The following is a 15,898-nucleotide window of genomic DNA, read 5'->3' as shown; positions in this document are numbered from 1 at the left end:
ATTGGTTTGGCATTCATTCCACATTCCTCTCCTTTATTAAGGGAGGATGTGAGAGAACTACTTTTTACAAATCTAGTCTAGTAAGAATGCTGCACAGAATGTACCTTATCGTCTTTAGTCTTTAATGTCAGATTCAGTGTGTAACAGTGCAGCCACTTCCTCCACAAGGAAGGGTAAGGAAAGAAGAAGCAGAAGAGCCAGATATCACAGCCACTACTGAGAGGCCCTTTTTTTTAGCAAAGATATACAAGGAAGTCCGTGATCTGTGCTAGAGATTCCCCGACCATCGAAATACTCATTCTACGACACCAATCGTTGAAGATAACCCTTTTGCATTGGTAGATACCTGCAGAGGACTGTTGCAGGTACCTATGCATCTACTGTACAGTTCCCTGGGTAAAACCTTTTGCTTGGAAGAGATCCTGTAAAATCTCCAATCATGAAGGGCAAATGACTTCACAGATTGGCAGTACCGCTGAATGGGCTGCTGACAGAGGAGAGTACTATATTCCTTGGGAGTAGTTTTCTCAGAACTCTGACCATAAGAGCTAACAAATTTGGATACCACTGAGCTTGGGGTCATCTGGTAGCTACTAAGGTCACCCTGAGTTTCTGCATAATCATGCATAATCAACACTTAGTCAATTAGCTTGGTAATCAGGCTTAGTTGGGGAAAGGCATAGGCATTTAGATGATCCCATGGGTGTTAGAAAGCATTCTAAAACACACAACACTGGGAGCTGTCTGTTCAGTCATGTACCGAATAGGTTGACTCCCAGTGAGCCCTAAAAGGAAAGAAACTTTTCTGCTATGTATATCTGGAAACAGGAAGTATAACTCCCTTGGCAAGTTTTTCTTAGTCCAGCCACCAGGTAAGACCAGCCTGAATCTTCTGTCCAACTGGAACAGGATGGATTGCAGGTTCCTTGGAGACTAAATGTATCTCAAGCAAGGAAAGGTGACCAAAACATTGCCAAAGTTAAGCTGGAAATAGTTTTGGATAGAAACAGTTGCTCTACCTCTACGCTTGTTGATGTAACCGTCTGCCAAAAAGACACTTACTTCTGCTGTATTTGTCAGTATACCCAGATACTTCAACCTCTGTTTGAGTGGGAGATACAACTTTTCAAACTTTATCATGATCCTTAGATTACAGAAATAGGAGAGCAGATAATCTTGAACATGTAGAAACTGCATGTCAGCAGAGGCCAAGATCAACCTATCCAAGAGACATATCACCTGCAAGTGGGCTCATGCTGACACCGGCATGAACTCAAGAGTAAACACCTACGGTGCAGTGCATAGTCTAAAAAACAGGGTCTTGAACTGATGCATTCCTCCATTGAGGAAGAAGTAGAGCCATTTCCTAGAGGATTGATGGATAGATACTTGACAGTACGTGTCTTTCAGATCCACCGAAAGTATGAAGTCTCCTTTTTTATGGTATTCAGTACAATCCATACCATTTGCATCATGAACCAAGAGTGGTTGAGATCTGGTCTGTATGCCCCAATCAACTTCACCAGGATCTATCTCATATGAATGCATTCTTCTCCAACATTCCTTCCATCTCTGCCAATAAAGCCAGGGCTTGTGATGTTATTGAAAGGTAGGTCAAGAAAGCTGCAAGATATAGGAGGCCATCAGTCCTGAAAAGGTTGCAAGTAACTGTCCAGATGGACACTATACCATAGGCTCGGTACCATGTTACTGCCAGCTTGACTTAATGGTACAACAACAAACATTACCTTGCTCATGACAGCAGGAAAGGGTCCCCCTCTGCCTCCTTTTTTCCCTCTGCTTCCCTTCTTCCCTTTGCCTCTCTTCCTGAACTGACTTGATTGGGGGCCTTGAAAGGGCTACACATGAACAAGCCCTTTCTGAGTAGAAGTTGCTCTTGGTCCTGATTGTGGCTTAGAAATGGCTGGGTCCTTCCTCACCGCCGATTCCGAAGTCATGGCCGCAGTCAGTTATGAAGGGCCGGGACCCTTGAAGGCTATTGCATGGTGCATCAGAAAATCTTGTGAAGCAGTCCTCACTTTTCCACCGCTGCCTAGACAACACTCTTTGGAAAGAGTGACATGGACTCCAGAACCGAGGAGTTTTTCAGCACAAGAGATGCCTCTGGACCAACTTCTTTTGAGAATTGATACATCATGGCATCCTTCCCCTTTAAAACACAGTAAGCTCATAGGTGTGCAAGAAAGGTTATTGTCTTCCCAGCAGTCAGCATAAGCCTTCTGTGCTTCACTATGGAATCATGGGCTGATAACTCCATCATCTGTACAAAGTATGTCGTTACACTTGACCACTGGTCATTTCACGAGACAGGTTGGAGAGGGGTGCCCATGGCTAAAGCCTCAGGGACTGTTGCCTCAAAAGCTGAGAGGAACTTTAATTTTGGTTTGAGTCTCTCCAAGGGAAGGCTCCTCGATTGGATAGACACTGCAGAGCCAACTGGTAGATTCGATAGTGTAAAAGAATCAGGCATGTATAAACTCGCTATCCTGAAAGGGGAAGGTGAGAGACAGCAGATTTTGCTGGACCAGATAGATTCAAGTGAATTTGTAGGTCTGCAGATCTGGTCATTCACTTTGTCCTAGAGCACACCAGCAAGGTTCAATCATGGGAACTATAGAGAAGGCCTCAAAACTTAAGGGGGCCCAGAACCCTGGTTAATGACCAAGGACCCACCTGTTGCTGGTGCCTGTGGCTACCTGACCCAACTCTTCATTGGAGAGCTCAACTCTGGGTTCTTTGAGTCTGTTTGCACAAGGCCAAAGTCCAGCATCTTTGGGTCGAGAGAACCCCAAGTTCCCTCGTCCCTTACAAGGACCATGAGCATGGAAGGCTGCTCAGATCTATCTCTCCCCCATGCATACAAGTGGTCTGGTCCAAGGACAGAACCCGTAATGTAATCGGGGACCTATGACAAAAGAGGCTGAGCTCAGCTGTGATCAACATTGGAGAGAGAATGATCATTGGCCCCAACCAAAATGGAGATAGAATCATTATCCTGTACCTAAGTGACTGGGAACATGGCCCTGTGCTCATAAGCATAGTTCCATGACCTGTCACTTGATCAAAGTAGACACAGAAGCATTATCCTGTACCTCTCCCTAAGTGACTGGGAACATGGCGTGTGCTCATAAGCTCAGATCTATGGCCTGTCAGTGTTGCCCACTGAACTATAGCAGCTGGCTACTTTCAAGCATGTAACAATGCCCTCGAGAGGTACCATCTTTTTTATCCAGTTTACCAAAGTCAAAGAGAAGGGACCAGCTCTACCATTTAAGTAGGAAGGGTGAGGGAGGGCAATCAAGCTCCTCCAACCTTGACAACGGAAAGAGTGCTCTGGCTCCCATATGGATGTGCACCTACAATCAGCTTGGCTACCAGCATTGCCTTGCCATTCTCCTGGGCCGCAGTTCCGATCCTTACAGAATCAGATGCCAGCTGGGAAACATTAACCACTCCTGAAAGAGAGGGGAGATTGTAGGAGTGCTAGAACCAGAATGAGAAAAAGATGAGGAGGGGAAAGAGCTGGAAGAGTATGAATATGAGCGTGCAATACGCACTTCTTCCAATTACTAGGCTTCCGCTTATAAGAGTCGAGGTCTTAGTGACCATCAACAATGAAACTCCTATTTGGGGTTCCTCTTTTCCTCTGACAGGAACCATAATAACAATAGGAGTCACCGTCACCAAGGGAGCAGTAGGCCTTATCACTGATACTGGGAGTACAGACATTGGCCCTAGAGAAGTCATTGTGGCTAATGAGGTCACTGGAATAGGGAACGTTACGGTAGCCATGGGCCCTGAGGTCACAAGAGGTCTCAGTTGGTCATGGTTGTCAAAACCTACTCCATATCCCAGTTTTCATCAGACGAGAACCCTGGAACTTGACTCTCTAAGCAAGATGCTTAAAAAAGAAGACAGAAAAATTACAAATTTGGAAGTACAGTACTGTAATTTTTATTTTTCCTAACGATACAAACCTGTAGCTATTTATAGGGATTATACTTTTGACAAAGCTGGGAGGTAGCCATAAGACTTTTAGCAAGGTGTAAACTACCCTACTGCTAGTTAACGGGAGAGTAGGCAGGGTAGTCAGCCACCCCCTTCCCACACACATACACGTGTGTTGTTTCATCACTTTTTATTGCAGGCAGGAATTTTTGAGGGACAGGTGATGGCAGGCCAATTTGTATAAATAGCTTTTGGTTTGTATCATAAGGAAAAATCCAAATTATTTCCAAATTTGTCATTTGTTCCAACACTTAATACAAACCCTCGCTATTTATAGGGATTGACTCACTCCTTAAGAGGGTGAAAGTCCAGACACAGGATTTTCCCATACGTGTTCCATATGTAAGAGGGAGAAACCCTGACACCTCGCTAAAAGATTTGTGAAAAGCTCAGTTAGCGGCCCAAGCAATCTGCGTGAATGTGCAATACTAGCAGTGTGATTAGTCTAGTTAAGAAATCATAGAAACAGAGGAATCTTAGAATCAACCATAGACGTTACCCAATCCCTCCTTGCCAGGGGATATGGGAACAAGTACAGTACATGTAATGCCTCACAATACAAAATTAATTGGTTCCGTAGTGGCTTTCCTATCATGATTTTTTCATATTGTGAGTCACCTTTTACATGTAGATAGCCTAATTTGTTCCAAGCCCTACAAAAACACCTCATTAAATGTTTAATATAAGGCTAAACTCAATGAAATAGAGTACTACTGAATAGCCATTTGAATCATTCAGTAATAACCTAACCATTAATAACCTGTAAACTAAATGTATCATTAGAGCAGAAAGTTCAACAATGCAATGATAAATGGAAAATACAGTAACAAAATTGTTGAACCTTACCTGTGGAGTGAGGTGATGTCCGAGAATGAAGTGGAAGAAAACATAAACACTTGACGTTACAAAACAGATTAATAAATGGCAGAAAACATTAACACTTAATTTTAGGAAACGCATTAACAAATGGTAGAAAATATTAACACTTAACTTTTCGATAAACTTTGAATTAATTTTTGAGGGGGCCTTTTTCTAATTTTTGTATGTTTTTCACTTTACGTTTTGTATTTTCTAAATTTAAGTATTGTTTTCATCACTGCCCCTTTTCTTTTTTTTTCTTTTTTTTTTTTTTTTTGATCACTTTCAGCTTCCTCTTGGCCTACTATTACTGATGGCCTCTTTAAAAACTATTCAAGAAAGCTTGCTTCTGTCTGCTTCTTAAAATGTTACTGGAGTGACTCAGGTAAACATCATTAAGCTGGTCAAGAAGATGACCTGTGAAAACTTTTTCTGGGTGTCTTTTTTTTTCTACAAGAGCCACCATTTTATGGTAGCTCCTTAATTCTACCATTGTCAGTAGATCATCATCAGCCTCCTTGTTGCTTTAGAATTGTTCCTGAACTTTGCTCAGTGGCATGGCCTCCAACTCCTTCAGGTTGTCCATCGTAAATTCCTCTTGGTGCTCCTCGATAAGCTCATTAATGTCGTCCTCATCGACTTCCAGACTTCTCAACAACCTCAGGTTAAACAACAGGTTTAGGGTTGTCAACTTTTTTGGCATCGGCTTCGTATGCAGCTTGGCCTACGTGGAAACCTTTGATATCTCGTGCAGAGAAGACATCAGGCCACAGCTTCCTCCACGCAGAGTTCAAGGTGCGCCTCAAAACCTCCTGTCAAGATATATCGTTGAATCTGAGGTATATCACAACATCGAAAATCTCCTTCCAAAATTCATGAAGGATGAGGTTTGTGCTGTCCAGGATTTCGAAACATCTCTTGAAGAGATATTTCATGTAGATCTTCTTAAAGTTTGAAATCTCTTGCTGGTCCATGGGCTGGAGGAGAGGGGTGGTGTTAGGCGGAAGATAGAGGATCTTAACAAACGAATACTCCACTAGGATATCTTTCTTGAGGCCAGGAGGGTGAGCAGTGGCATTGTCTAACACCAGCAAGCATTTCAGGGAGAGGGACTTCTCTTCAAAATATTTTTTCATAGTCGGGCCGAAACAAACGTTTGCCCACTTGGTAAACAAGTTTCTTGTTACCCAGGCTTTTGCATTGACTTCCACATCACCGGAAGCTTCTCCTTAATCATTCTGAGAGTCTTGAAAGTTCGAGGAGTCTCAGAGTGATACACCAGCAGGGCTTCACCTTACAAACCCCACTGGCATTTGCACAGAGTGCAAGGGTAAGCCTGTCCTTCATAGGCTTGTGCCCGGGTAGCTTGTTTTTATACACCGTGATGTCCATTCGACGAGGCATTTTCTTCCAGAAAAGTCCAGTTTCATCGTAGTTGAAGACTTGCTGTGAACTGTAGCCTTCCTGGAGAGTTAACTCGTCAAATTTCTTAAAAAAAGCTTCGGCCACTTAGGTGTCCAAGCTGACAGCCTCTCCATGACCCCCCACCAATTGAACGCCAGAGCGTCTCTTAAATTTTTCAAATTACCCCTTGAGAAGCCTTGCACTCTTGGGGTGCCTTTTTTTATGTCCTTTCTCCTGCGTTGTCTTCGGCCTGAGCATGCACGAGATCACCAAAAATGGCACTGGCCTTCTGGCAGATTATCGTCAGGGTAATCGTGCCTCCAGCAATTTCCTTGTCCTTAATCCATTTAAGCAGCAATCTCTCCACTTCATCTTGCTGAAAAAAACAGTCATATCCTTAAAAGGTATTGCTGCTTTGATGGCTTCCTTCTCTTTTAGGATGGTTCCTATCGTAGACAGATTTCGGCCATATTCCTTAGCAATCACTCTTAATCGCATGCCAGCCTCGTACTTCTTTATCATCTCAAGCTTCGTCTCCATTGAAAGCATCCTCTTCTTTTTTCCCTGCACATCAGCAACTTTCTTGGGATCCATGGCTAATATCGCAACACAATGCAGTATAATAGTCACGAAAGCAAAATCACAAACACAAAGTTAATGCATACAATAGCGCTGCTGAAACAAAATGGCTTAGGAGCGCCAGTGCGGAGATGCATGATAGTACAATAGATGCTGGCCAATAGGAGAGCAGGATCGTATGGCAGTAATTAGCATCCAATGGGAGCGCTGGAGGATCGTAGCGAGTTTACTGCTGACGGCGGGCAAATTTTAAATTCAGGCTCTCGTCCCATACCTCGTTTCATAGCGTGAAACATTTTTTGCAATGTGAGTCGTAAATATCTTCGCATCTCGTTTCGCAGCATAAAAATATTTGTATGCAGCTCCTCTCATATCGAGAGGTATTACTGCATATTTCTCTATACCAGGTTACACAAGGGAAATGGTTCTACCTGCAGACAGTGGAGGCCAGCTTTGCAGAGTACCGGTTGTGTTGTTATCCCATAGGTGGAAGATGAAAGAAAGAAAGAGTCAGTCATTCTTTGTCATTCATCCCTGACTTAACCAATGTTTACTCTGCCCTCCCCCATTTTCTACTTGTCCATCAAGGTGCTTTAGGTATTATAAACCAGTGATGTTGTAGCCATCACAGGTCACGTCTTACAGGAAGTGGGCGGTGAAGGTCATTTGACGCTTTCAGACGCCCACTGATAAGGCCTGCGCCACAGAGTAGTTTTCATAAACGCTATGGGAATGTACTCTCCTTCTCCTAACATTACAGTTTGAGCTCTAGGTCTCTGAGGAGAAGGATACGTATTCAATACTCGGTGAGTGCCTTGCAAATTCAAGCCGAGAACGTGTTCTTGGTGATCCTTCTGTTGACCTTCCTTGGATTGACGAAGAGTGCTGACACTCGGGGATGAGCTCCTGTAGTTTCCTTGATGTGGTAGCATCCCTTACTGGTGAATGCCAGACTGGGGTTCGAGTCGCGCTCAAACTCGTTAGACCCTTTGGTCACTGCAATCTCACCATCTTTGTGAGCTAAGGATGGAGAGTTTGGGGGAGCCTATAGATCTATCTACTGAGTCATCAGCAGCTATTGCCTGGCCCTCCTTGGTCCTAGCTTGGGTGGAGAGGGGGCTTGGGTGCTAATCATATGATGTATGGTCAGTCTCTAGGACATTGTCCTGCTTGATAGGGTAATGTCACTGTCCCTTGCCTCTGCCATTCATGAGTAGCCTTTAAACTTATCAACCCTGGTATAGTAGCTGCTGATCTGAATCATAGACCATGCTATCAAGGACTCCAAATCCAAAAATCTTGAATCTGGGGTCCAATCTTCCGAGAACAAAGTCAAGTATTAACTGGCCTATCTCTGTGAATGAGAGACGTTGAAGGTGGCATCTGGGGTACGCCAACTCTCTTGGTTGAGGCCAACACGAGCAGAGGACCTGTCCTCGAGGTCAAGTGAAGATCTGCTGCTTGGAATCCCGGGTCATAGGGGCACCCTCCGTCAAGTGAAGATCTGCTGCTTGGAATCCCGGGTCATAGGGGCACCCTCAGGGGCCGAAGGAAGCGAACATGCCCCGTGGAGGAGGTTTTCCTTCCGACTTAGGGCAGGTAGGCTTGAAACTCCATATGAAGAGAGGCGACGCCGACATAAAGGTAAGGTTAATTCCTTTTAGTCTGAAGACGAGGCTCAAGGATGAGCGGTGGCTTTCCTCCCAAAGGTAAATGAGGAACTCCTCTATTACTGGAACAGTGGCATTGAAGGGAAAGATAACCTTTCCACAACCCTAACCACAGAAGACAGTCCACTTGGCCTGGAAGACCAAAGCCAAAAATTTACACAGGTATCCTGGCATCCTCTTCTTAACTTATTGGGGAAAGGGGACCCTCTGAGAGAGCAGGAGCTGGATAGTCTCCAGGCGTGAAGTCGCAACGAAGCTACGGCTTTGTGAAAGATGTTCACATGTGGCTGTAAGAATAGATCTTGTCGGGGAACGAGTTCTCTCGGGATCTCCGTCGGGAGCTGTAGACGTGTCAGCTAGGTGTTACAAGTCTTGCTTGAGAGATGAGTCTGATGGGCAAGCCGAGTCTTATAGCGTGACGAGACTGCCAACAACGTTGCTTGCTCCGAAGAGCAATGGAAGGGAATGGATGAGTCCAGTTCTCCCCGGAGAAATCACCAACGGGGAGATCCATCAGTGAAGGAAGTCTTTACTCTGGATGGGAAAAAGAGACCAAGGTCTGTTGCTGCTGTCGACGATTCTTCCCGCAAACAGGAAGATGGCTGAACAGAGGCTGGAGGAGGGAGCCTCCCTTGGAAGGGGAGCAGACATACGAAAGGGAGACCAAACAGGTGAAGGATGTCTTTCTTGTGGGTGGGAAAAACAACCAATCATCTGTTGCCGCTGTAGGTGATACTTCCTGAAAGTAAGAAGATTGCATCCTAAGGAGATTAAATGATGGTACCTGCATGGCCCTCCCTTTCTTTGACGCCTCTGAAGGGAGATTCAAATCCAGGGAAGGGAAAACAAGGAGGTTGACTCCTCGGATGAGACTCATCTGTCAACCTTCTTTTCAGCCCCGTCTCCTGCCCGGGTCTCGTAGAGAACTAGAGGAAAGTAAGATCCCTCATGCTGAAACACCTGGGATCTGGCTGCCCCTGAGGATGGATTCGACGGAGACCAATGTGGGCTTGATTAATCAGAGGGAAAACAGTGACATATGATATGTAACCACTGCTTGTAGAAAGAGTATCTTGAAGAAAGAAGAGCTATGGCCATCCTCCGCCTTGGACCCCATCGTTTTGTGGAAAACTTCTCCAGGTTGATGACAATGAACTTTTCTAAGGATACCTGTCTCCGATAAGGAAGTCGGGATATCTCTTGAGATTTACGCCAATCCTCAGATTGTGGTAAATTCAAGGAGAAGTTTTGGTAAGCCATTGAGGCTGTTAGGATCAGCCAGTCATCCTAAAGTTTTCGTAGAACGAGGCAGATCCTGTAGAACCAGTGGTTGACACAAGGGTAAAACCCTTGTTAAAACCTGAGATGCTCCATGAAGGAAATGTGTGCTAAACTCCTTCTACTGCATGTTGGAAGAGCTACAGAAGTAGTGCAACCCGAAGAGACGAGGGAAAGACGTTCTATGTCATCTAGATGAGGATACTCTCCGATGACTAGAGAAGCTGGAGAGTCACACAGGGAAGAACAGTATGCTTGCTTGAAGCGAAGGTCTCAGCCAGAATAGATCGTCACGAAGAGTAACTTTACCTTGGAAGGAAAAGTAGCTAGAGGAAAGCCATAAGGTACTGGAAGCGGTTGCTGATACAAACAGCAAACTAGAAGAGAGCTGACTGGTGGCGATCCTGAGCAGGCGAGTGACAATCATGCGCTGGCGAACAGCGAGCTTGCGAATGGCAAGCTGGCGAACGGTGTGCTGGTGAACGGCGAGCTATCAATCGGAGAGTTGGCAAACGGCGGCCTGGCGAACGGCAAGCTGGCGAACAGTGAGCTGGCAAACTGGCAAACGGCAAGCTGGCAAACGGTGAGTTGGCGAATGACGACCTAGCAAACAGTGACCTGGTAAACGGTGAGCCGGCGAATGGCGAGTGACGATCATAAACTGCCGAACGATGAGCTGGTGAACAGTGTGGAGAGTGAGTTTCACAAGCTGGCGAGTGATGATCACGAGCTGGCGAGTGATGATCTCAAGCTGGCGAGTGGCGATCACGAGCTGGCGAGTGGCGATCACCAGCTGGCGAGTGACTATCTTGAGCTGGCGAACGACTAACATCAGCGGTCACGAGTTGAAGGATGATCGTAGGCAATCGTCAGGTGACGGTGTAGCTACAGCAGGGCTGGAAGAGGCGAGTCTGTTGGCGAGAAGAGTTGGCTGGGTGTAACGAGTCTGCAGGGTGAGACGAGTGTGCTGGGGAGACAAGACTTGCTGGAAAGATGAATCTAGACGAGACGAGTGCTGGGCGACGAGGCCTGCTCCCGAAGAGGAAAAAGCGGGGAATGGAGGATTTCAATTTCTGCTGGAGGAATTCCATGAAGAGGAGACCGAACAGGTGAAGGAATAGTCTCCCGCGGACAGGAAAGGCGATGAACATCTGCTGCCCATGTCGGCAATTCCCCTGCAAGGAGTAAGATTGCCGATCAGAAGCTGGTGGAGGGATTCTCCCTCAGAGGGGAAAGTTCTAATACCTGGAGGCAAACCCCTGGTCAGCACTCTCAGCTGCCCCTCAATGAGCTCTAGCTTAAATTGAAGGTTGACATCGAGTGTTATCTGAGAACAAAGCCAAAGCTTGTTTTCTGGGTTCCCCCCTAAGGGGTTACCCAAAGAACGACGGACAGGAATAGATGAATTCAATTTCTGCTGGAGGAATTCCCTGAAGGGGAGACTGAACAGGTGAATGAACTCTCTCCCACGGACAGAAAAATGCAACCAATATCTGCTGCCGCTGTCAACAATTCTCCCCGCAAGTAGGAAGATTGCCGAAATGGTTGGTGGAGGGACTTTCCCTCGGAAGAGAAAATTCCAACACTTGGAGGCGAATCTCCAGACAGCACTCTTTGCTTCCCCTCAGCAAGCTCTAGCTCAAATTGAAGGTTGACATAAAGTGTTGTTTGAGAAACGAAGCCAAAACTTGTTTCTAGGTTCCCCCAGAAGGGGTTACGTGAAGAACTCAAACGAGTTCTAAACAGCCACTGCTCCGGTGGTCCGGTACTGCCACAGGTGCAGGTGAAGAAGGTGGAGACTTGCTAGATCATCCAACTTTGCAAAACTTACATTGGCTACTAGCACAGAAAAAAAAAAAAAAGCTCTCGGGAGGACAACCTAACCCGCGGACGGGAAAGGCTTCCCCTTAGAGGCACAGGAACAAGCTAAAGTCTAAGCACTCCCTTTGCCAGCTGTCACCGCTGAATGAAGGAGAGGGGCATCAATAGTGCAGTAGGAAAGTCAGAATAACATTTTTATTCAAATATAAATTTAATTAGCTGAAGAAGAATCACTTGCGAGAACAGCCTAAGCCGCAGGCGGGAAAGGTGTTTCCGAGAGGCACAGGATATGCCGCTGCCCACGTAACGAGGGAGAGCGGCATCCCTAGCAAAGAGGAGCAAGGCTGAAGTTGACCTCTGGGTAGGCTGCAAGCGGTCTTCCCTCCGACGATGGGAACTAGCAGGGAGTAAGCGACATCGACATCCAAACAGAGGAGTATTCACAACTCCCCTAAGGCGGAGGCAGAGTTGCTGCACTCGGAGGACCAGGTGAGGCCACCAGCCTATTGGTTGTCTGGTGTCAAAGGGGAAGAGACTGTAAGAGAATGTTTCTCCGCCCTCGAGAACGCCACACTACGCTGACATGAAAAACAGCAACACTCCCACTGTAATGATAAAAGAATGTTTATATATATATATATATATATATATATATATATATATATATATATATATATATATATATATATATATATATATATATATATATATATATATATATATATATATATATATATATATATATATATATATATATATATATATATATATATATATATATATATATATATATATATATATATATATATATATATTATCTTTCTAGCAAACTATTACTCTTAGCTAAGTAACCAGACCACACAAAAACTGAGGCAGCTAATTGTATAAGGCCTGTGTATCTGTAGGTTTATTCTCAGAGTTGATAGTGCTTTTCTCTTGTCTATTAAACACGTCAGCCATTTATAAGTGACAGACCTTTTTTCTTCATTCCCATGTTTTACTTTTAAATACAAGTAAGTAGGAGAACAGAGACCAGTAAATAGGGTAATAAAAATTGAGAAGGGGGTTTAGGCAATAATGAAACAATACAGGGCAGAAGACAGTATAAATTGCTTATTTCGTCTTTTACCTTGCAAATTAACAAGATTAATTAAGATAGTCAATTATGTTTTTCACATTAAGGCATTCATGAGACTGAATGACCTTTGTGTATATATATATATATATATATATATATATATATATATATATATATATATATATATATATATATATATATATATATATATATATATATACAGTATATATATATATATATATATATATATATATATATATATATATATATATATATATATATATATATATATATATATATATATATATATATATATATATGTAAATATTTATAAGTATATATATATATATATATATATATATATATATATATATATATATATATATATATATGTGTGTGTGTGTGTGTGTGTGTGTGTGTATGTATATGTATGTACATGCACATACCATCAAAGATTTTGATATGCATGAGATGAATCTATGTTAGTACAAAATAAGATATGCATGAATACCTTTGTACTAAAAAAGTCACCTTGTTTTTTATTATCATTTATATCAGAACATGAGAATTGTGAAAAATTGCCCATTATATTGTTGCATTTAAAATAATAAGCTTATGGAATATAATGTAGTTAGGCATCTTTCTTATAGAAATATAATAAAATATGTCAAGTTGTGCAGAAATATGGGTATTTATATTAATATGTATTTTGACAAGAGGCGTTATATTTAGTGGACCTTATAATGAATAGTTTTGTATATTTTCTATAGACAGAAAATTTGTTTTATGATGAGGAGAAAAATGGAATAACAACCCTATTCATGTTGTTCATTCCATCTTTTTTATTCGTTATGAAGTATCTTTGTATTTCAGTTGTTTTTACTAATTGCAGTAATCATTCCCTGCAATCAACATGGGAGAGGTACATGAACACCATGCGGGTATGCATCTGCCAGTTATACCATTCATGACGCCACGCCCCTCCGTTGCGACTAACCCGTACTGCCACAGTTCAAGAGAAGGTTCCATCTGAATGACCCAGGCTTAAAAAAGGTTTGTAGTTCTTAGAGCAGCCTTCTGTATTTATATTTGGTCCCCCACAAACCCTTACTTATAATTGCCCTTTTCGTACACATGAAAATCCATATTAAGTATTTCAACCCCATTGTCACATAAGTTTCTTGAATATCATTTTTTATATATATATATATATATATATATATATATATATATATATATATATATATATATATATATATATATATATATATATATATATATATATATATATATATATATATGTATCTATATCTATATCTATATCTACTGTATATATATATATATATATATATATATATATATATATATATATATATATATATATATATATATATATATATATATACAGTGGAACCTCTACATACGATTGTCCTAACATACAAATTTTCCAACATACGAAGTAAAATTCGACCAAATTTCTGTCTCAACATACAACGTGTTGCTCCAACATACGAAGTAAACAATACACTTACCCGTGGAATTTTCTCGAAAGTGTCCAGTGTAGTTTGTTGTTGACGCTGCTAGACGGCAGCACATCAGAGGGACGCCAATCGAGCGTCACCTTGATTAGTCTTCTCATTGCGTGCGCATCGTTTGGTTGTCCTCTATTCGGTCAGTTTTAACAGTTTTTTTATCTTGCCTTTTCACGTGTTGTTTTCTGTGTTCCGTAATCATGGGTCCTAAAAAGCTTAGTTTCTGTTCATGAAGTAGTAGCAGTGGTGAGAAAAAGAGGAAGTCTATGCTTTCATTAGAATTAATGCAGGAAATCATAGAAAAGCATGAGCGAGGTGTACGTGTTAGCGATTTGGCTAAACAATATGGCCGGAATATGTCTACGATCTTGACGATCATAAAATAAAAGTCAGCCATTAAAGCAGTGAAACCTTCGAAGGGGATCACGATTATTTCTAAAAGTCGTAGCCCTACTCTGGAAGAGATGGAACACCTTTTGTTGATCTGGATAAAGGACAAGGAGATTGTTGGTGATACGATCACGGAAACGATCATTTGTGAGAAGGCCAGCGCTATCTACAGTGACTTGAAGGCGGCGCGCTCTCGGGGTGACGCGGGGTAGAGTTCAGCCGATCCTACGACGGAGGAATTCAAGGCATCTCGAGGTTGGTTCGAGAAATTTAGGAAACAGACCAGGATTCATTCAGTTGTTCGTCATGGAGAAGCTTCGAGTTTGGACACTAAGGCTGCTAAAGACTTTGTTAAAAAGTTCGAAAGCATCGTGGTGGAGGAAGGTTACGTAGAGCAGCAGGTTTTCAACTGTGATGAAACCGGTCTGTTTTGGAAAAAGATGCCTAGTTGAACGTACATTACCGCTGAAGAGAAGAAAATGCCTGGACATAAGCCAATGAAGGATCGGTTGACTCTTGCGCTTTGTGCCAACGCCAGCGGGGACTGCAAAATTAAGCCTTTGTTAGTTTACCATTCCGAAAACCCTAGGGCATTTAAAGCACATAGAATTAATAAAGACCTTCTACATGTTCTATGGCGTTCTAATTCTAAGGCTTGGGTTACTAGGCATATCTTTGTTGAATGGGTAAACGTAGTTTTCGGCCCTGCTATCAAGAAGTATCTTCAAGAGAGGAATTTGCCTTTGAAGTGCTTGCTTTGTTTGGACAATGCACCTGCTCACCCCCCCTGACTCGAAGATGATATCATCGACGAATACAAATTCATCAAGGTGTTGTATCTTCCACCGAATACCACCCCTATCCTCCAGCCCATGGACCAGCAAGTCATCTCTAATTTTAAGAAGCTGTACACCAAGCACTTATTTAAGCAGTGCTTTTATGTCACGCAAAGCACCAACTTAACTTTGCGTGAATTTTGGAGGAGCCACTTCAATATCGTACACTGCTTAAAGATCATTGATCAGGCTTGGGAGGGAGTAACTCGTCGGACCCTGAATTCCGCTTGGAAGAAGCTTTGGCCTGATGCTGTTGCTCCCAGAGATTTCGAAGGTTTTGGCCCCGAGAATGAACCTGTGCTTGCCGCCGAGGAAGACGTCGAAGAGATTGTATCCCTTGGCAAGTCCATGGGTCTGGAGGTGGATGAAGATGACATCACCGAACTCGTCCATGAGCATCACGAAGAGCTCACCACCGAGGAA

At 43.0% G+C, this 15,898-nt stretch overlaps 1 protein-coding gene across 1 annotated transcript in view; it reads left to right on the top strand.

The window, feature by feature from the left end:
* The window catches only part of LOC137645405 (acidic fibroblast growth factor intracellular-binding protein-like), a 138,050-nt gene that overhangs the window by 115,343 nt on the left and 6,809 nt on the right, over positions 1 to 15,898 (top strand). The window contains exon 6 of the mRNA XM_068378209.1: positions 13,610 to 13,770. Within this exon, the coding sequence (XP_068234310.1) occupies positions 13,610 to 13,688 (79 nt within the window). The 3' untranslated portion in view covers positions 13,689 to 13,770. The remainder of the gene's footprint in view (positions 1 to 13,609; positions 13,771 to 15,898) is intronic.

The sequence above is a fragment of the Palaemon carinicauda genome, chromosome 8 (genome assembly GCF_036898095.1).
Source record: "Palaemon carinicauda isolate YSFRI2023 chromosome 8, ASM3689809v2, whole genome shotgun sequence".
Taxonomy (NCBI): Eukaryota; Metazoa; Arthropoda; class Malacostraca; order Decapoda; family Palaemonidae; genus Palaemon; species Palaemon carinicauda.
The sequence above is the reverse complement of the archived record's forward strand: the minus strand, read 5'-3'. Positions and strand labels throughout refer to the sequence as shown.